This window comes from Gadus chalcogrammus, chromosome 8 (assembly GCF_026213295.1).
Source record: "Gadus chalcogrammus isolate NIFS_2021 chromosome 8, NIFS_Gcha_1.0, whole genome shotgun sequence".
NCBI classification, from domain to species: Eukaryota; Metazoa; Chordata; class Actinopteri; order Gadiformes; family Gadidae; genus Gadus; species Gadus chalcogrammus.
The window spans coordinates 6,771,556-6,793,789 of record NC_079419.1 but is presented as its reverse complement, the minus strand read 5'-3'; the positions used below and the strand labels follow the sequence as shown (position 1 = coordinate 6,793,789).

Below are 22,234 nucleotides of genomic sequence, written 5' to 3'. Positions count from 1 at the left end.
AGGGTCTTCAGCACCTTGGCACTGCCGAACCTCTTGAAGCGGCCTTTGACGTTGACATAGAACCACTCCAGAGACTGGATCTTCAGCAGCCTGTCAGTGAGACACAGAGAACAGGTGGTCCCACACACAGACGAACGGGGCTTCAGAACGGTCTACGGAGATAAGCCTGAAATCATTCATGAATGAGATGGGTTGTGTTGACTACAAGTGATCTTTTTGGCAGAAAGCATGAGGATACATGACTCGTGCATGTGATTGATGTCAAAATTAAGTATTGATATGTAGAGATGGAAAACACACAGACATACACACAAGTATACACACACCAACACACACACACGCACACACAAACACACATACAGACACGCACACACACACAGACACAAGCACACCAACACACACACCAACACACGCACAAAACACACACCAACCCACCCATGCACACCCAAACCGACGCACACACACCCACAAACACAACAACACACAAACACACACTCCCTCCCCAGCGCGGTGTGTACCTCCTCTTCTGGCAGGTGCAGCAGAGCCAGGCGCGCTCGGCCTTGCGGTAGGCGCGGCAGGCGCGGCACACGTCCAGCAGGCAGTCCCCGCAGCGGCGCCGCGGGTTGAGCAGGAAGTTGAACGGCGAGCAGCAGCGGATGCAGCACAGCTGGTTGAAGCGCGCCTGGCGCGAGAGCAGCAGGCAGCGGCCGTCCTCCTCCTCTAGCTCCTGGCGGAGGTCACTGTGGGGGGGGGGGGGGGGGGGGGGGGGGGTGATTAGAGTATGGGGAGAGGGTTGGGAGGGGGGGGTGATGTCAGAGTATGGGGAGAGGGTTGGGAGGGGGTGGTGACGATAGAGTACGGGTGTGGGTGAGGGGTTTGGGGCAGAGAGGGGGAGATGGGGGAGGGGTTGGGAGTAGGGGGGTGGCAGGTTTGGGCAGGGGGAGGGGGGAGAGGAGAAGAAGAGAGACAGAACGAGATGGAGGGAGAAGGAGAGAGGCGGGGAGAGACGAAGAGAGATTGGAGAGATGGATTGACAGTGAGAGGGGAGAAGGTAAAGAGGGAGTAGTGAGTTTTTGTGTGTGGAAAGACGAAGATGGCGGAGAGTAGGAAACACACCACAAGTAGATGGAGATTCAAAAAACAGACCATACACATTTTTAGAAACCCAAGAACATGTGAAAGAGGGCATCAAAAGCCATAAACAAGCTGTCAACAAATAATACATACCTAAGATTTCACACACAAGAGGACTGTATTTACTGTGTGTGTGTTGATGTGTATTTTTAGGTCAAATTTCTGTATTGTTGAGTGCTCCTGTACATGTGTGGATACATAAACAATATACCTACAGTGTGGTCTACATTAACAAGTGACTTGCCCTCTCCCCATTCATTCATTGAGCCCCTGTTGTTCGACAATGTTTCAATAACACTGGCTAACGGGAAAGAATTAAGTCAATGTTACGTCAAAAAATAAACATAGTTGGAAATCAAACAACGAGATTAGCCGTTGATTAGCACATTGTGTTGTCCAAAGTTAGTTCAAAAAGCGCCCTGCGGGATAATCGCTTTACAAAGAATCACACGGAGGAAAGCTGGGGAGCCTTCCAGCTACCAAGTGGGTTTAGACAAAGTAGAGTGGGTGTGAGTGTATTGCATCTGGATCAGATAAATTGATTCCACTAAAGTGTTTCCACTGTAGATTCATTAGTACAGACATGGAGGTGAAAGTCGGCTGAACACAGGTGTGCATGTATCAGACCATTCAGGATAAACAGACCTTTTAGACCAAATCATTTTTTTCTTAAAGGTGGTGTTGGATTCAGTGATTTTGAGGTTGCAGATTTCAACCCCCACCCAATAGCAGAAGCTACGGTGGCATGTAAGGTACCAGTAGGTTCCTAAGGTACCAGTAGGTACAAAGCTACACTATCATGTAGCTTTGCAGTACTAGAGATGATATGCTACTGTTCCTAATGGCTTTTTATAAAGCTGACCTGGTCTGACTTAACACTTAAAAACTAGTCCAACGGCACACAAAACAAAACCAACTGAATCTTTAGAGCTTCTTCATTCCCGGCCCTGGAGACTAACCTGTGCATACACTACATCATTTTAGTCATGGGAATAAATTCAGGCTCATACACACACAAGAGCCTTTGGGATATGACTAAAGGCTTTGAAGAAGCAAGTGGAAAACATTAGGAAGTCGATGAGAATAGCACAGGAAAGGGAGGTCTTTTCCTGTTAAGTGTTGCGGGGAACACTAATCTCTATAACAGGACAACTTCTCATGTGCCATGATTTAGAACCGTTACAGTCACGCCTTCATAACTGCATGGAATGCAAATAACAGAGAGTTCAATGTTGACTGAGAAGAGGAGACGTTACAGAACTACTCTGCCTCTTCCTTGGTCTTCTTTTGAGTCCCTTAAAGCAGCGTGTTTAGACTGCATGCAGCCATCACTTCCGTTGTACATTATTTAAGTGTGTGAAGATAAAGAACATGCACCCACTGCTCAATTAGCCCCGGGTGGTCTTTCCTCCAGGGATAGTGATAAAGTGTAAATGCATTTTAATGGGTAAGACACGGGGAGAGTATTGAGAAAGGATAATCAGTTGCATTTACTCACATTCAAAATAATTTGATTAAAAGTGAAAATCCCTGTTTGAGAAACCTACCTCAAATCAAAGTAAAAACCGACCTGGTAAATAAAAACTAAAACACAAGTTACTTTCCATTTATATTTCATTGCAAAATCTAAAGAAATAGCACATTCTTTAGCAAATCAAAATAAATAGCACACTTTTTAGCAGATCCAACAAATAAGGATAGTCAATGCAATTAAGGCAATCTCAAACTCTCTCTCAATGTCTTCCTCTAAAAAAATCAATCCATAATCAATTCATCATTCTTGAACACATGTCAAGCAGACACTAGGTACAAATCTAAAACTGTCTAACAGCTTACCCCAGAAGTAAAGGCCTTAAGTTCAGTCCCTTCAAAAGAGCTGTCCTCGTTTATGTCCACACTAATGAGGATGCATTTGAAAGCGCTTTTTTTTTCAAAGACTCACTACCGATGGAGCATCGGAGAAACAGTATGAGGACGGAAAAGTGTAGTTTTACATTTGGATGTTTACATGTGTGCATGCTTATATGGTGGTGGGGGAAGGGAGGGGGCGGTGGAGGAGAGGTGTAGGGGTCACCCACCTGAGGCGCTGATCCTCCTTCTTCCTTAGCTTCATGTCCCTCTGCACCACCTGCAACACGTGCTCCGCCTCCAGCTCCGTCAGGCCGGACAGGTCCAGCTTGTGCCCCATCACTACAGTCCAGCTAGCCAATCGGCTGTCTCACCTAGGGGAGACAGACGGGAAAAAGACTATACGATATCTTTCTGTTTCTCTACATCTGTATACAATACATCTACTTACACAAACAGATACACTCACCCACACCAACACACACACACGCACACACACATACACCCGCACACACACATATAAACGCACACACACACACACATAAATAGAAACACACAAACACACGCACGCACGCACACGCAGTCACGCACACACACACACACACACACACACACACACACACACACACACACACACACACACACACACACACACACACACACACACACACAATCACACACACACACACACCTGCAAAAGCGATGAGTGCTCTAAAGACTCATTGAAAGCGTTCATTTTCACTGGGCGGTGCAGAAATAACGGACAGGCATTTAAACCTGTTGATAGACATCTAGAAGAAGTAGGCCTAGTCTGTGTTTTTGTGCACTGAGCGCTACTGATAAAAAAACGATATTGTTATTGATATTGATTGAAATTGATCCGCGATCAATCCTTTCGTATCTCGGTGAATAATCAAGTGAAACAACGTGCAGGCCGATTTAGGATTAGAGTTTGAATAACCGAACAACCTCAAAGGTTTAGGATTATTTACAAGGAATGGTGTTCAGCAGCGCCTTGCACATTACTTTAAAACCTACCAGCCCTATCATCTCCTATATTTAGATGTGGTATATGTGTGCGTAGATAACTCAATCAATAAGGAGGACAACATTAGCTTCATATTCAGAAAAACTCACCGCTCTCGCCTGAACTCCGGAGCCCACCGGTCCGCGTCACCCACCAGGAGGTAAAAAAAATAAAAAAATGAAAAAAAAACTTCTTTGTTTTTGTGCCGAAAGTATTTTACAATTAATGAAGCTAAAATAGAAGTCCGAAACAAAATTAGGATTAAACGAAGTCTTTAAACGCAAAGTATTTTTCTTTTCCATTAGAAGACATGCTTGACATTTATATGGCGGTCCGAAATATCAGCAAATCACACCATATTCAAATATATTGCATATTTGTATAGTTCCTACAAAACAAAGGAAGTTTACGAAAAAGGAAATAAATACAAAGTAGGTCTACTATAGCCTACTATAGGCTATGACACGAGTCCGAGTATTCAGAAACCTTTTTTAAAATGTATTTCTGTAAGGTTGTGGATAAAAAGTCTTGGTCTGCCAGTAGCTTTTGCCTATACTCAGGCATTTACAGGCTTTACAAATCTGTCTTTCTCCCTAGAATGGATGGATTTCAGGGGCGAGCAAAACCTCTTAAACCCTATTACAGCCTGAGCAGCACGGTTACCAAATGTACCACTGGTACTTCTCCACAAGGGAGCGCTATGATGCGCTGCAAAATGTCCCATTGCGTTACCGTAATTGTTATCCAATTATATTGATAACTAATTATGGTGAAAGGTCATGATAAATATATAATAGGCCTATTTATTTAAAATCGGCATATTGGATTTTTGTCTAAGGTCTAACTAAGTAATGCTTAATTCGACGTAAAGTGAATAAACTCGCTTCATTAGTGACCTGAAACGGAATTTTGGCATCCCCTGAAAAAAAAACGCCTTCTCTAACTATCTCTCTCTCTCTCTCTCTCTCTCTCTCTCTCTCTCTCTCTCTCTCTCTCTCTCTCGCTCTCTCTCCGCTCTCTCTCACGCTCTCTCTTTCTCTCCTCCTCCCTACCTCCCTCTCTCTCTCTATTTCTTATTCTCTTATCTTGGCTTCGAGTTGTGCAATGCACCTCACTCCTTGATTTTGTAACACCATAGCAGTCAAGGTAAGAATAACTCCGGCGGCTTCTTGTTTAAAAAGTTACGATTAGGTGGTTTGGGGACAGCGGGTGAGAAGGTGCAGGCATTTAATGTAGCCTATGTGATGACCCACGTCGCCCTCCATCGCGGATTTTTCCGCATTTAGAGTTAGCCTACATCAAGAAGACATAGATCAAAGATTTGCTTCGAATGTTTTATTTATATATTTTCATTATGTTTTCCATATTTAGAAACAATATACAATCTTATAACAGCCTTGTGAGTAAAAGATTAGAAAAAACTTTGAATAGTATTTTTTTTTTTATACAGATTTAGCCAGAATTAATTTCTAAGGTTACCCCAATGGTAGAATACAGTAATACTGTACCGTGTGTTCCCTTTCTTCGCACCCCTACAGAGAAGGAGAGTACCACAGAGTTTGGTTAGGACGCTTTTAACAAGTTCTTAAGTCAGTTATCAGAGCTGTGCTTTTTTAAACTTTGAAGTGGTAAATACAAAATTAAAAAAATATTTTGATCAGGAATCCACCTTTATCATACTTATTTCACAACCTTTTCACTTCAACAGCAGAGGTTTTCCATCTGTCCTCCATTTTGCGAACACTGCACCCCTTGAACTTGAAGCACTGTCGACTCAGACATTCTCTCTCTCTCACTCCCTCTCTCAGCCAGCACTCTTCACGATGGACTTCCCAATAGAGGAGGCCGAAGCCTACTTCGACCACGACAACTTCAGCCATACCAACTACAGCTACGAAGACTACCCCACGCTCTGCGAGAAGGCCGACGTGCGCTCCTTCGCCGCCGTCTTCCTCCCGGTCGTCTACACCGTCTGCCTGGTAGTGGGCGTGGCGGGCAACGCGGCGGTGGTGGCCGTCTACGCCTGCCGCAAGCACCTGAAGACCATGACCGACGCCTTCCTCACGCACCTCGCCGTCGCCGACCTCCTTCTGCTCCTCATGCTGCCCTTCTGGGCGGCCGACGCGGCCCGCGGCTGGGAGCTGGGCGAGGCCCTGTGCAAGGCCGTGTCCGCCTGCTATACCGTCAACTTCACCTGCTGCATGCTGCTGCTGGCCTGCATCAGCCTGGACCGCTACCTGGCCTCGGTCAGGGCGCGGGGCGACGCCCGGGCTCTGCCGCGCCTTGAGCGGGTGTTCAGCCGCAAGCACTGCGGGAAGGTGTGTCTGGTCGCCTGGGTAACGGCGTTGGCCCTGGGCGTGCCGGATCTGGCGTTCTCCACGGTGAGGCCGCTCGGCGACCGGAACGTTTGTCTAGCGGTCTTGCCGCCGTACCTAGGCAGGGAGGTCAAGGGATGCCTGGAGATGGCGGAGGTGCTGCTGGGGTTCGTGCTGCCGCTCTGCGTCATGGCGTTTTCCTACTGGAAGGTGGCGCTGTTGCTGCGGGGACTTCCTGTCGAGAGTCGGGACAGGAAGTGGAAGGCGCTGCGGGTGCTGTTGACCGTGGTGGGCGTGTTTGTGTTCACACAGCTGCCGTACAATGTGGTGAAGATCTACAGGACGGTGGACTCCATGTATCACGTGGTGACCCACTGTGGGACCAGCAAGGCTCTGGACCAGGCGGCTCAGATCACGGAGAGCCTGGCCCTGACCCACTGCTGCCTCAACCCCATCCTCTACGCCTTCGTGGGCACCTCCTTCAGGCAGCACATGATGAAGATGGGGAAAAGACTCGGAGAGAGAAGGAGGAGGAGACAGCAAACAACTGAGGATCAAGGGATGGACATGTCCTTTCATTCTCACAGCGCATCGCAAGAGACAAACACGTTCTCTGTATGAAGTGCTGGCACGAGGCTTTTACATGAGTGTACTATTTTTTGTTTTGTGCTTTGTATTCAACAACAATCCCCTACTGGGAAAAGATTGGATCTAGTCAGTTACAAACCGAAGCGCTTCTGTCTGATGCATCTGTCAATCTGGTGTTGTAATGCCAAAATACTTGACAATTCCGGACATTTGTTTTAGCAAGTTATTAACAACTTATGGTTGTGTAAACAACAGTGCTGTTAGGTTTTCCTGTTTAAGGAATCACAACAGGGAGGGCTGCAATACTGGAGAGGTTTCAAACGAAATGTAAAAACAAGTAAACACATTTTGTCAACATGCGGACGCCTGGATGTGGTTTAACCCTGACATCAATTTGCAAATAACACGATAGATTTAGCAAGAAGCATTTGTGCATCACTTTAGAAATTCTCTGCAGGAAGTGTTACCTTTATTTGTTTTGCTTTGTATTATAAATATATATCTGCAAGTAGGTCTTCATTACAAAAGCCAACGTAATCGCTATGTCATAGTGCAAGAGCTGAAGGAGCAGGCTAATATTGGCAGTAAGGACCCTTAATAGGGCACTATCATACCAGCTGCCCTTGTCATTTGCCTTTCCAAGTAATTTATAGGTTTATACACTTAAAACTGTCAATATTAACTCATTATTAGCAACCTTGCTTCTTGTAATTCTTAACCCTTTCAAATGAATACATTTCATGCGGCCACGTCATCTCCATCCAAGTCAATACTGGTTTGGTAAGTTACTCACTCTGCAATACCGCTCTGACTTGACCTTTTTATCACAATGAAAGGAGGAGATTACATTCTGAAACGGTCTACTGAACTTAGCTTGGATTCTACCACAGGAATCCCTGTCCCCTGGCCAATAAATCAAACTATCCCCAGCCGGCCTGAATCTGCTCTGATGTGAAGCACTTAATCATGTAGCCTAACCAATTAGAGAATGGAGAAGTCTGCACTGGATTCAACCTCAGACTTTTGTTTGACAGGGATTTTACTCTGTTTCTCACATTAGTTTGAGTTTCGTGCCAGTTTTAAACCAGATTTTCCTGAATCCCGATCCTGTTAATTGAGTTGACACTATTGTAAGTTGAAAAGGAATACACATTCATGTGACGGTGAAAAATACTAAAAGTCCAACAGAAACATGTTTAATTGTAGGTTGGATCCAAGGGGGCATTTTTTAAGTCTCTTGCTCTGTGTAAACAGGTCATGTTCTAGCATGTGTCCTCACACAAGGAAACATTTGAAATCGTATTTCATTTGTCCAACTTCTGTAGCTCAGCCATTTTAGCTCAATGTACATTGGCATAGAATGACCCCAGGGTACATATACATATTGAAAAAACAAAAACCATGAACTGAACATAGCAACGAGATGACACAGAAAACCCTAATCATATCAACCAAGGCACTTGCATCTGGCCTATGACAACAGACGCAAAATTAATAGAGACTAGGCATATTATTTATTTTAAATTAGGCAGTCATTTAGGCTTCGACGAACTACAACCAAAATCAGTTTAGTCTTAAATTAATACGAACAAATATTGAACATATTCAATACAAACTATGAATAGTTAATACAAAAACTTGGAAGCCCTCATTGGCAAGTTGCATTACAAAGCAAAGCAGTATAATTAGATCTGGCATTCCAACATTATATCAAGGATAGAAACACAACCGAAACATTGATAAATACAACAAAATAACCTATCCGATCAGAACTAGTTCTGACGGATAGGTTTGTCTAAAAGAATGTCATCAACGATACCCTGTACTTTAGACCATAACCCTGTATAACATATTGTTAAATAAATACCATTCATTTCAATACTGAACAGCCACAAGTGAGTCCCATTACTTCTGTAAAAAGGTATCAAGACAATGAAAACACTGTCACAGGCCTGACACTGAATCATGCGCCGCAAGGCAATGGAATGAAAAAATATATGTTACAAGTGCAGGGGTCGTGATGGGCTTCCACTGGTTAACTAAGAGCCAACCTTAGTAGCTACTTCAAGGTTTCTGATGTGCCCCTGTAAACCACAAGCTGGATGCTAATTTGGCATCCTCACTTACCCTTTCAAGTTCCCCGTTTAGTAAAAAAAAATAAGAAAGCAAAACAAAACAAACCGTAACAAGATTGCTGCCGTCGTTGTGACTTCAGGCTCAACGTTGCCGCACGCCTCGTTCATCTCTTCATATTTTGGCAGAGGGACTCAGGCCGTTTCAGTAAACAGAACCTCTTGTAGGTTCATTTCTATTTAAGGGTAAGTCTACTTATAGGATGGCTCATCTTTAGTTTAGGGGAAGTGGCAGTGCAACAATGGAGGAAAAAAAGTAACGAACAAAAATCAATGAGCCATGGGTGGCTCATGAAAAGAGAACAGTTTTGTACAGTGACTGTAGCTTGTATAAACAGAGCGGACTGACACTGTCAGTAGTTAAGGATCTGAACGTCAAAGAGGTCGCACACTCCTTCGTTGTCGTCCAAGTTGAAGTTGTAGTCCACTCCTGTGTGTGGAGGGGCACAGCATTGAGAAACAAACCATGGAGGGGACCCGAGGCATGATGTAACACCTGGAGCCTGACTGCAGGTGGGGTTCATCATGCATTAGATAACGGAACGGAAAACTGTTTGGCACTCACCATCAGTGGACATCAGCTCGTCAATGAGGTCAGCCACACCTAGGGAAAACACACAGAGGAGGCTCAAGACATCCAGAGAGTCATGCTTTCCATTTGAAAGTTGCCAAGCTGTGTGGGATTTATTAGCTGTTCTGCCTGGTGTAAACAGCTAGTCCTTGGGCGCGTCCAGTCCCCATGGTATGTTGAACTGAATGCCAATACAACGGCTCAAACCACTCCCCATAGCATAAAATAAATATTCATTGCATATTCCTTTGTGTGTCTTTATATATATATATAAAGAAAAACATTTAGGTAATTAGCTTTTCCTTTAGTTTATGGTTTAAACTAAAAGATGTATGACAAGATGAGGAAAGACAGCTGTTCCCCGCTGCACTATGCAGCACTCTCCGGTGCTGGCTTTCCATATCCTCTGTACTGTACTCTAAAGGCCAGATAAACTAAAAAATATAAATAAAATGGTTTGTTTCGCACAGATAAAATATCCATCAGAAGAGTCTCACCCCCCCCCCCCCCCACCCGTAATATATATACTATTTTGGGGGGAGTATGCAATGTTGTATGACCACCTAGACTTGAAAGACGGAGATGGTAGGAATCCCCTGGCATCACTCAACAAAGAAATGCACCTGCACTGGATGGGCAACGCAGTCGCCTTAGCGTACCTTGCCCAAATCCCTGAATCCGACAGCTCAGTTCCTATAGCAGCCTACAGGAGCCGGGGCTCTTTACCTTCCCTCTCCTCCTCCTTCTGGGGCTCTCCGGTCCCGCTGTGCCTCAGAAGGCAGCTGACGTCCAGCATGGAGTGGAAGTCCTGGACCACTAGGCTGCTGAGGGGCTGCCCCGACACCATCTGCTGCATCAGCAGAGTCACCGGCTGGCCGTGGAACTCTGCAAATCAAACGATCACAAAATTAACATAATCAAGTTTTTCGTATTCTTTTTTGTAGAAAAGGTTTTATAGAAAAGGGCAGAACAGCTGGACACATACCTGGTTATCATTTTAGATTGGAACATTTTCTTTTTGACAATTTAAGGCGAAATGTCAAAGTTCTCAGATCCCAAAAAAAAAATTATCAGGAGAAGCTGAATAAATAAAACATGTTTTCAAACTCAAAAATAATCGCTTGAATAATCGCTATTTCAACATTGGCCAAAATAATCGTGATTATGATTTTTCCCCATAATCGAGCAGCCCTAGGGGAGGCCACAAAGTGCTGGACCAGAGGAGGCTATACGTCAGTCTGGAAGCATGCGAGTCATCCTCGATGTGCACAGTGTGTTGTCCAGCGGCTGGAGAGGAGTGTGTGATGGCCGGCAGGGGAACAGTGAGTCATCGTCTTGGACATGACCTCGACATGACCCACTAATAGAATTGTCATGCAAATGCCTCCTTAAATGTATCACAATATGAGAATGGGATAGCTAGTTCACACACAGTGTGTTATGATCATTGTAATAATGAGAGGCAAACAAAAAGCACAACAATATGACCTGTATCTAAACTGTAAAAGAGAAATAGTAACGGATAGCCAAAACTATCAATGACAGCAATTTGCAAACCTCACAGCACAAACCTCACACGTGAGAAATTGCAAAAGAGAATCTTCCTCGCTCCGCCTAGTTGAGTTGTCTAGACAGTCACCAGAAAACCTCTTCAGAGTGCAGGGAAGTTTGGTTCTCCTCTGATGGAATCCATATCTGCATGTTTTGAATAACTTTTCCGCTCCCATTTGGTGTGAAGATGTGACTGGAATCCCTCCAACACGGGATAATCCGTGTCAGCCTGGAATGCAGTCCTTTGTTTTCCTTGTAAGAGGCAGGTTCCCCTACTTTAGCTGACGCACGTCAGGCTACTTCTTGCCAGGTTTTTTTACTTATTATGTTAGCACTGCTGCTAGCCAGACGTTCTAGCACTGACCTCCAAACAACTGAATAAATGTTGGATTGTGAATCCGACAAGCAAATCCGGTGTTGATTTGCAACCAAAGTAAAGGAGATGTCTCCTTCGTGTGCTCCAACACAGGGACGCCTGTGTTCGTTGTAGCACTTGAAGAAAAAAAGTGTATTCCACCAAGATGAAGTGGAGCTAGGCTCTAGATCACTCTGCATTTCAATGGAAGCGGCCAACGGAAAGCTACTTCTAACCAAGCAAACTCCCCTTATGACACACAGTAATGACAGTGGAAATAAAACGATATAACAACTGAGAGGCGTATGGTCTAAAAGCATTTTACACATACATTTACACATGCGAGTATTGTTAGTTTGTTTCTTGGCATTTGCAATTTCTTCATCTCCTGAATCTAAAGAGGACGATTCCCTTCATCTGGAGGGTGGAGCCCGATTTACCATTTCCTGCCCGCTTAAGGCACACAGATGTGGCCTGATGTGGCCTTCATGAGGAAAAAAACACGCCTGGCAGAGAAAGCAGACCTTTTGATCTGCAAATGAGGGCGTGAGCCTTTTGCGCAATACGTCTCCCTAGAGTCTAGTGAATATTTATTTACAGGGTTTGAGACAAGGCTACTGTGCCACGTTTAATCAGAGGTTGTTTTTAAGAGCATTGCATAAGCGGAAAAAACAACAACACCCACCACCACCTCCCTCCTACTTACCCATCTGTACGTCGGGAGGGGTGGACGACGGGCTGAGTGAATCGTCCTGCGGCGCCATCTGGTGGTGGTGGTGGTGGTGGGGTTGGCCGGCGAACAGCGAGTCCGGGCTGCAGCCGGAGGAGTAGTGGGAGGAGACGTACGAGGAGCAGGAGGAGGAGGAGTTCAGGGGGAAGCGCTGCAGGGTGGCGGGGGTGTTGGGCGGGGTGGGCAGTGTGGAGGCGTCGTCGCCCGGGGGAACGGAGAACACCACGGGCTGGGAGGAGGGCGTCTCCCTGTTGATGAGCAGCACCTGGATGGGGGCCGTCTGGCTGCGCAGGGTCACCTGGTACCTCTTCTGGCCGCTGGGGCCCTGGGGGAGAGAGGAATGGGGAGAGAGGATATGGTTAAAGTATAGGATATGAGGCTATGTGTGGCTGGTACAGAAGAATATAATGTAGGTGTTTAGCATTGACAAATGTAAAGTGATTTCTTTTTAGAAACACACAGGAGACATCTTTACTTTGTTAATTAATGTCAGACTCATTTGATGTCAACAATAATAGGGTCCAATCACTCTCCTACATTAAGACAACTGAAAACCATGAAAGTAGCAAGGTAAAACGTCCTATTAACCAAGCGGGGATAGGAACAATCCCAAGAAGTCATATATAATGTGTATCTGGTTTCGGGGATGGCTAGGACTGCAACTGCTGCTGGCGAGAGATATTATACTCCTTCATGCCTCAAATTAATTTCCCAAGTAAAACAAACAAAGGGCGTCACTTCTTATGAACTGAACGTATATAAATACCAAACACAACACTTTCTAAATCTAATAAGCCATAAATCCAAGTCCAAATTAATAAATATCAATTTTCCCAGTGTACCATTATGGTTGAAAATCTGGAGCAGACATGCCTCTTATTCATTGATGGGAAAGGGAATGGCTGAACGTTACATGGATCGTGCAGTCAGACAACGGCAGGAGGAAAACCAACCCACCAACTCAGGAAGGGGCACCTCCAGCTGGGTCCCTGAGGGAGCCACCACCGCCAGGAGAGTGTCCCCGTGGAAGGCATTGCAGATGTCGTCATGGGTCACGTACTTATGCGTTCGGAGAGGGTTAAGGAAATTCACACCTCACTGGAAGAAAAATACCTGAAAAACTGGACCGGATTAGCCAAACCCAGATTTCGTGGAACTACCGGTAATAACATATTGCGAAGCATAATCTGCGTGTTTGAGGAAGGCATTCCATTCACTGAACAATGTCACACGGATCATTTTTCCCTTCAAACTTAATCAGTGGGGCCACTCAAATGGAGCTAGAGTTACAGATCCTTCAACTCGAAACCCATTAGGTTTCATTGTAATGACAGGAAATCAGAGTTAAATCATCAGTGGTCCGTTGAGGGGGAGAAAACACTCAAGTTGTCCCGACGGAGGCAAACCCTGCAGACTGCAGCGATCTGGGTAAATGCCAATTGACTAACATTACATTACATACTGTTTGTATAGCATGACAGATGACATTGTGACCAATACGATTACAAATGGAGAACAAAAACTACTGTCTAAATCAAACCCCCTTTGAAACAACTAGAATTAAGTCTTATGCTTATAAGTTCCCAATATGGGGTCAGAACAGTCTCATTAATAATGAATGCACAGAGAAGGATTCACAAATGTATTTTGTGATTTATGTACAAATTACTCTCTTCTCACAAATAAATGTCAATGCACACACAAATGGATATCAGTATGTATAAATGTAAAAATGTATCCATAAAAAAATTAAGTTTCACACACAAATGTACCTTATTTTAAATAAATGTAGTATAAATCCATAAAAATATGAATAAAAAATATATTTCCAATTTTCATCAAAATGTATTTGGATGTTGTTACATTTATATACAAACTGTTCAACTTGAATTTACAAGACGCTTTTCATTTGTGAACTTGTTAACATTTGTGTGTGAACTGGTCTGTATTTTTATGTGGATTTTTTAGATTCTCCTGACGCGGCTGGATTCACAAATGCATTTTTTCAAAAAGGAACTCTCTGTAGCCAATCAGATGACTCCCTCGGTTTCAGCCAATCACTTGACTGCAGTGACTGGGTTTTTACATGGCGGTGCCATTAAAGTAGTAAACGGCACCGCCATGTAAAGTCCCAGTCACTGCAGTCAAGTGATCCCAAAACCCAGTCGAAACTAGATGGAAAAAGTGTGCAGCTCAAAACGCAGCTTTTACTTGTTCGCCACCTAGAGATTGTTATGTACGATCATTCAAAAAACCCATGTTATTTCCCATATACATTTAACCGAGGGAACTGGGAGGCTCGGAGGCTGGACTCAGAGGTCGGAACAGCAGTCATTTGATTGGGGAGGCATCTGATTGGCTACAGAGAGTTCCTTGTTGAAAAAAATGCATTTGAGAATCTAGCGACGTCAGGAGAGTCTCAAAAATCCACATATAAATACAGTCCAGTTCACACACAAATGCAAACAAGTTCACAAATGAAAAGTGTCTTGTTAATACAAGTTCAACAGTTTGTAAATAAATGTAACAACTTCCAAATACATTTTTGATGAAAATTGCAAAAAAATAAAATAATTATATACTTATGGATTTATATTATATTTATTTAAAACAAGGCACATTTGTGTGTGGAACAGAAATGTGTTTGTGAAAATTATTTTTGTTTATGGAATTATTTTACATTTATACATACCGATATCCATTTGTGTGTGCATTGAAATGTATTTGCGAGAAGAGAGTAATTTGTATATAAATCACAAAAAATATTTGTGCATCCATTCATTATTAATGAGACTGTTCTGACCCCATATCCCAATGCTGTATCAAGGTTTTGCAGTCGCGTGATTCTTTAGATCCCATCCACCTGCTGTCTGTCAAAATTGTAAACAAAAGCCTATCATAATGTGTTCAGTTGACCCCCGTGAGTTTGGAAAGGTGATGCAAATGTTCAAACAAGGCGATAGCCTTCACCAACTCAACTCTGGTGAAACAGTTTTCGCAGATTTGCAGAGCTAGTTCCCGTTACAGTTATACTTTTATACCGGTTCATTAAGGCGATAAGAAATAGAAAACCCAATATTTTTTGAGAAACACACATATCCACATATTCATCTGTTGTTAAAGTCACCAGGTGAGTCAGAACATTGGAGTTACATGATCACCTGCAAATTCTCTACATGATAAGCAAACTCAAAAAGGATATGAGCATGTGATTGGGTCGTGGCAGAGGTGTTTGATGCTCTGCTCCAGCCAGGCCTTCCTCTCGTCCAGCTGTCTCTCCTGGGCCTCCAGCTCTGAGATTTCAGCCTTCAGTATCTCCACCTGCTCCAGCACTTCCTCGCTCTGGCTGCCCATGTTCTCCCCCCTGAAGGCAGAACAAAGACGGATGATGGGTGAGAGTGATGGTTGAAATAAATAACGGCAAAGGTCTAAATACCAAATTATCCATCAGTTAAAATACACACACACACACACACACACACACACACACACACACACACACACACACACACACACACACACACACACACACACACACACACACACACACACACACACACGTTTTAAACAAACCTCCATTGGATGATATTCTTGGTTTTCTTCTCAATCAGCCCCACGCCTTCCAGCACGTTGGTGATGTCATATATCCTCCTCTTCTGTCTCACAGCCAGGCTATCTGCAGCCTATCAAGTCAGACAACACATCAGCAAATCCAAGCTTTTTTCAGTGACAGCTGCATCAAGTCTACCAGCCATTGTCGACAGAAAACATCAAAGTTGACATTTGAACAGTCATTTGACCCAACATCGACCTAACATTCCTGTAGGACATGTCAATCAAGACCGAATGAATGACAGGAGGGGAGGGGGGAACTGCAAGAGCAGAACCTACTGAACGGCAAATAAAGGATTTGGCAAATTAAGCTTGGCAAACAACAAAACCAAAGCACTTGGAACAAGATGTGGGTCATACAATGGCAGAGGAGGCAGGGGGGGGGGGGGTCATAGCCCTTGAAGAGCCTGCTGGCTAAACATTACCATAGTTTGCCGCCTAAGTAGAGAGGGAAATCTTATTACAAAGTACGGACAGGGGACCGGCTGAATGGAGAATAATCACCCTAATACAGCACTGTTGATGTTGTTCACTACACATTAGGATAAAGTCTTGGCAATAAGGGATCTTCAACGTATTTGTATTTCTGTTGTTGTTGTTGTTGTTGTTGAGGTAACCAATTCCAACAATACATTTCAAATAACTTTGGATATTAGGGATAGTGGAGAACCAACATGGTCCATCTGCAAAAAAGATTCAAAGCAATGGCATGAGTTTCTCCCTGCTTGACGACATCCTGATATGTTAATATATAGTAGGAGTTTAGTCAGCCATACAATGTGTACAACAAAATGTGTAGGGTTAGTGCGTATTTCTTCCTGTCATATTATCATCATACTAGCTAATGGTCAAAAACCTTTCACTGTGAATGGAAACAAAGCATAAGTGAGATGGCTTCATAGACTGAGGAAACAGGCAAACGTGTTGAGATGCGTGTGTTGGGGGGGGATTGAGGTGTGTGTGCGTGTGTGTGTGTGTGGGGGGGGAGTTAATCAAATACACATGACTGGTCGCTCGTGTCTGACAGGAAAACGGGCTCGGGCTCTTTGTTCATGGGGCAAGGATGTTCTTATGGCTCCCAAAAAAATACAACAACAACACAACACCAATACACCCGTACGATAACCAAAAAATCCAGAGGGCTTCCTCCTCGTAACTTCACTGACCAGTTTTAAATCAAGCACGCCGTCCTTCGCCTCCTGGAGCAGAGTGACGAACTTGATGGTGAGGAGCCCCAAACTTTTCTCGTGACGGCTCGGTGTCCCGTTCGACCGGCTCGAGCGCACCGACTCTGCCATTGTCTCAAGTTCCATGTTCCAAAAGCCCTTCTTCTTCACCTACCTCCTGACTTATCGAACCGTTGCGTGACTGACAACAAACAACGATATTAACTTTCATTCAGCCCCCCGGTTAATAACCCTTCAATTGGGAAGACGGTGAATCTTGTGTGTAGGTTTTTTTTAAATAAACGGAAGTTACGTTAGATTACAGTTGCCCAGGCAACCCCCGTGCCCTCCCCAGCAAGGTGACTCCCTCTCCCCTCCCCCCCACCACCATAACCCCACCTCCTCCCACCTGCTCCTCCTATGGTGACTGTTTAATGGTTGCTTTCAGCCCAGAATTAAATCGGCTGTAATCTGGGCTACCACGCCCCTTCCAACCGCAGAAACCGATGTTTTCCTTTGAGGAGCTGAATTGAGTTTACAGCCAAACAGGAGCCCACAATAATGTCTTCACACATGTTATTGCATAAATCATGATACAAAAAAAAAGAATTAATTGATTTATATTTTATTAAGCAGTATTACATTGTTCTTATCAAACCGTCAAAACAGCAGGGACAGGGTCAAATATCAAATTTTGTTCTGATTTGCAGGATATGTTCTATCCTCAATTCCTCACCACAAACGTCATATCATATCATCATGTGTATCTTAGAAGGGCTTTACCAAATAAGGGTTTTTATTTTAATCCATCCTAGACTTTCACCTGGTAAATACTCTTTATTTTTCTTTAAATTGTGTTCTACATACAACATGGTAGTTTATTAAACAATTAAAAAGCCAGTTTTAAATAGTCTCTTTGATAGAGATTATACTCCTTATACTAAATTAAATTATTCACCTAGCATGGCAAAGATGAATGACTTGTATTCCTCAGCCGTTTTTCATTTTCATATTTCATATTTTATTGGAAACAGAGTAGGGTGTGAATGAGTTAGACATGGTGTTAAAGGCAGTTAACGATGTGGGGATGATCTGTCAGAAGCAGTAGTAGGACCAGGTGCTGGGGTACAGCTGTGGTATTGAGGTCTGGACCATGTCCCTCCACTCCTCTTCCTCTACACTGCTCCCCCTCTTCTGAGCCTTATAGAGGGAGAGAGAAGGAACAGAGTCAGGTCATCTTGCTATGCCTTCTTCATCTCTCCCCAACTGTCTTCGTCTCTCTCTGTCTTCCTCTTCGTCTGTCTTCCTCTCTCTCAGTCTTTGTCTCACTCAGTCTTCGTCTTCGTCTGTCTTCATCTCCGTCTGTCTTCGTCTTTGTCTGTCTTCGTCTCTGTCAGTCTTTGTCTCTGTCTATCCTCTTCCTCAAACTTCTTCGCTCTGTTCCTTCATCCACGTGTGTCTTCGTCTCCCATTGTCTTCGTCCTCGTCTGTCTTCGTGCTCGCCTCTCTGTGTCTTCATCTCCGTCTGTCCACAGCACCATCCATCTTCTCCCCTTCAGTAAAATAAGGCTCGGTCATCTGTAAATAAATAAAAAGAGAACCACAAAACTAGCCAGTTCACTGTTTTACAAAGCTCAATGACATATAGAACTGCCCAATAATGAATTATGCTACATTAATATATTGTTATATTATAGATATAAATTCATTAAAATGTTGGGGGCTTCATAAGAAATGAAGCTACTAACTTTACTTAAAATATAATATCTTAACTTATTCAACAGAAAAAAAAAGTCAAACACTTACAAATATGATGTTCTTTCCTAAAACTTTCCTAAAACGTGTGTTTTCTACTTCTACTTTATACAACTTTGTACAACAGCCTGGCCTGTAGATGGAGCTGGCTGGCTTCCGTCTCCATCTGTCTTCGCCTGCGTCCCCTTCTGTCAACCTGTGATTAAAAACAGAAACCAACACAGAACTGGCCAGTAAACACAAAGCTTATTACATATAGTACTGTACAATAATTCATCATCCTACCTTTAAATTTTGTTATAGAATAATAAAAAGAAATAATGTATTTTTTTATATGAAATAATTACTAGCTTTATAATTGTGTATATATATATATACAAACTTATACTATGCTAACTTACTAACTTAACTCAACTTATACAAACTGTATATTAAAGGGACAGTGTAATATTTTAAGTAATTTATTACCTCAAATCAACGTATTCATTCATAAATAAGTCCTCATTGGTGTAAAATTATCTCTGCCAGAAATCGCACTTATCCTCCTGAGCGAAGAATAATTAATATGTAGTTACATAGGACGGGTAAGCTTCATGGAGGCTTCTATGTTCTTCCGGTCTATGAACTGCCGAGAGGGACAAAAAGCACTACGTGGTACAGGAAATGCAAACGCGTTTTCACTCTGAGCCAGCGTGAATGACGAATGAAATAATTCACTATCTTGCTCGAGGAATAATTACTCATACATCATTAGCTTGCACTAATGATTCAATGAAGTTTGAAATTTGTTCGAGTGAACCAACCATCACTCGAATGACTCGATGAGGTAGTATTGGATGTCATGACACAGCTTCTTGGCACATACTGCCCACCGTAGTTTCTGAACAAGCGAGCACTATTAGTTTGAATGCAATATACAATTTTACCACTAGATGGGAGTAATTTTTACACAGTGTCCCTTTAACTTGTACGTTTACTAACTTAATACAAGCTTAAACTTTGATTAATAATTTAAAAACCATCACACACTTGCTTAAAATACGATGTACTTAACTTATTTAAAAAAAAGCTGTATAACCTTAATGTTGCTATTAAGGTTATATTTGACTATTATATACAAATATGTACAAAAGACGACCTGGCTGTCGGTGGGGGAGCTCATCGCGGGTTGGTTTCTCCCGGGCCGGCATCGACACCCGTGCTCCGCGCCGACGTCATACTGTGGGATACTTTAGTTTATTTTAACCCTGTCCTCACAAGTTCATTTCAGTACAAAAAATAATTCTTTCATATTCAAATATAGTTCATGTTTGGTTTGGTTTAAAAATGTATAATGACAATAAAAACCTCTTGGTGGCGCTGAGTGCTTTGGCGCTTCAGGGTCGGCATCGAACACCCGGTCCAGCGCTGACTCTCTTCTGTGGATTGATATCTTTCTTAAAAACCGGACTCACACTCCCTCAAACAAAACTCATATTTAAATATAGTTCTAGGTTGGTTTGGCTTAAACGTTTGAAATGACAATGAAAATTACTTGGGTTATTAGCATGACATTGTCTGAAACAAAGCAGTGAGCCGTACCTGCCTCTTGGTGAAGCTAGACCTCAGGACCTTCCAGAGAGCAGAGAAGCAGCCAGGGGAAGTAGGGATCTCCTCCACCACAGGTACTTTCATGGCGAACTGCACACAGTTAAGAAACACCATCTTAATGGGTGACGATTTCTATTTTGATGACAATAATAATAACAGAATAAGAAACAGTCTCATGCTGGGGTTAAAGTACCTGGCCACTGCTCTCCTCAGCCATGCTCTCAGCCAGGTGACGATCCTGCAACTGCAGTATCAGGTCCACCACCCTGTAGTTCATAGACCGGGTCAGCACCTTGACCCTGTGCTTCACGGCCATCTGAAGGTTCAGCTTGGACCCGAAGGCGCTGTGGAGACTGTTGTGGAGCTCCGTGGACATCCTCACGATGGACTCCGGGCTGAGCCTCCAGTTGACCTTCTCCATCTTCTTCGAGGTTCTCATGTTGTAGTGCGAGAGCAGGTTCTCAAGCTCGTCGAAGATGGGCCAGTCCGACACGTCCAGCTGAGCCTCGACGCGCCCGTCGAATATCTGGACCAACGCCAGGCCCACCAGAGTCCTGAGGTCTTCAGCGTGAAGAATCAGCTGTTGGCTAATTGGCCCTGGTGGATACAGTGCCCTCTCAGGCACTGTGTCCTTGGCGTCAGACAGGTCGTCCAAGACAGCCTCAGTGAGGATGACAGCCTCAGTGAGGATGACATCCTGGCGCTGCTGGAACATCTTCTGGACCTTGACGGTCAGGGCGTCCACCATCCTGCCGGTCAGACTGCGTTCATCAGAGCCCTGGAGCTTCACCATCAGCCTCTGGACGGAGTGCACCAGACGGACCCCTGTGGCGTGGGAGTAGTAGACCTTGAGGGTCTCCAGGTTGTCCAGAGCAGAGGCCAGGTTGTCCAGGACTTCCAGCACAGCACTGAGGACCACGTCGGTCAGGGCCAGCCAGCCTCGCTGGTCCCTCGGGAGGGCTTTCCTGTGCTGGGCCTGCAGGTTCAGCAGCAGCCTGGGAACCAGGTCCACCAGAACTTCGGCGGGACTGTGCAAGGAGGCAGAGGGGTCAAAGGTCACTGAGGGCGACACCTGCCTCAGACCTCTGACCAACTCCGAATGGACCCCTTCACAACTGAAATGACACAAAGTAAAATGTTATGTATTTTTTTGGTGTTAAAGGTAGTCGTTTTTCTAAGAAGTATTCTTCTTCCTTTTCAAGAAATCACTTAAGATAAATGAATGGAATATAGCAGCGTTCTAAATAAGAGTTGGAGATTGGGTAGGACTGAGGTTTCTAGGTCACTCACCGAGAGGAGAGGCCTCCAGAAGCCATGGGGTTATGGGCCTGAGTGAGGTTGACCGCAACCTCCTTAGATGCCTGGAGCTCCAGTGTTCGCTGCATGAGGTTGGCGTACACACACCACTTCTGAACAAGTCCAAAAATAAGTTGAGCACAAAAAAATACACAAAACAAGCAAACGAAAGTGCCAGGGGATGCAGTCATTGCATATCAAGGTGAAAACCGCAAAAGTTCAAATGAATAGCAGTTGTGTAGCTATATATTGTGTCCTCTTACTTACCAACTGGTTAGTTTCACCAGTCCTCCATGATTCCGTCAGTGGGAACCTTCAATTCAAACACAGACCACTTAATACTTCCTGCCTTACACACAATAGCCTCTAGCAATAGCTTTAGCATGGACATGACGGCAAGAAGTTTGAAAGCAAACTGACAATTTGGGCATCTGACGGTTCGGGCATGTGCGAGATATGAGCCAGGAACTCATGTCCTCCAGCGTGGTGGTCTCTGGTACGATTCCCTGGTGGCCATGGGTCTGGAGCACCACGAAATGTTTCAGCAGTTTCTTCTGATGACGG

The 22,234-nt window shown here is 44.0% G+C and overlaps 3 protein-coding genes across 3 annotated transcripts in view; 1 reads left to right on the top strand and 2 right to left on the bottom strand.

Moving 5' to 3' along the window:
- The window catches only part of myripa (myosin VIIA and Rab interacting protein a), a 17,467-nt gene extending 12,736 nt beyond the window's left edge, over positions 1-4,731 (bottom strand). The window contains exons 1-4 of the mRNA XM_056596235.1: positions 4,120-4,731; positions 3,213-3,356; positions 519-740; positions 1-90 (exon numbers count right to left, since the gene is read on the bottom strand). The exon at positions 1-90 is cut by the window's left edge and continues 47 nt beyond it. Of these exons, the coding sequence (XP_056452210.1) occupies positions 1-90; positions 519-740; positions 3,213-3,322 (422 nt within the window). The 5' untranslated portion in view covers positions 3,323-3,356; positions 4,120-4,731. The remainder of the gene's footprint in view (positions 91-518; positions 741-3,212; positions 3,357-4,119) is intronic.
- Positions 4,732-5,065: 334 nt separating this feature from the next.
- ackr4a (atypical chemokine receptor 4a) lies at positions 5,066-10,032 on the top strand. Its single transcript, XM_056596552.1, has 2 exons — positions 5,066-5,155; positions 5,818-10,032. The coding sequence occupies exon 2, from the start codon at positions 5,833-5,835 to the stop codon at positions 6,943-6,945; it is 1,113 nt and encodes a 370-aa protein (XP_056452527.1). The 5' UTR covers positions 5,066-5,155; positions 5,818-5,832; the 3' UTR covers positions 6,946-10,032.
- e2f5 (E2F transcription factor 5) lies at positions 6,494-17,364 on the bottom strand. The gene is made up of 8 exons (XM_056596546.1): positions 17,030-17,364; positions 15,825-15,934; positions 15,455-15,615; positions 13,209-13,318; positions 12,228-12,576; positions 10,342-10,500; positions 9,610-9,648; positions 6,494-9,474 (listed from the first exon to the last, which is right to left on the bottom strand). Exons 1-8 carry the CDS (start codon positions 17,174-17,176, stop codon positions 9,398-9,400), a joined length of 1,152 nt encoding a protein of 383 aa, XP_056452521.1. The 5' UTR covers positions 17,177-17,364; the 3' UTR covers positions 6,494-9,397.
- Between the last annotated feature and the right edge of the window lie 4,870 nt (positions 17,365-22,234).

Excerpts from the sequence above, each read along its gene's own strand:
- e2f5 (XM_056596546.1), bottom strand. The coding sequence starts at position 17,176 with ATGGAACTTGAGACAATGGCAGAGTCGGTGCGCTCGAGCCGGTCGAAC. Across the intron at positions 15,935-17,029 it reads GCGTGCTTGATTTAAAACTG|GCTGCAGATAGCCTGGCTGT; the intron begins GTCAGTGAAGTT and ends CTGACTTGATAG. Across the intron at positions 10,501-12,227 it reads CCCTCCCGACGTACAGATGG|AGTTCCACGGCCAGCCGGTG; the intron begins GTAAGTAGGAGG and ends TTTGATTTGCAG.
- ackr4a (XM_056596552.1), top strand. The coding sequence starts at position 5,833 with ATGGACTTCCCAATAGAGGAGGCCGAAGCCTACTTCGACCACGACAAC.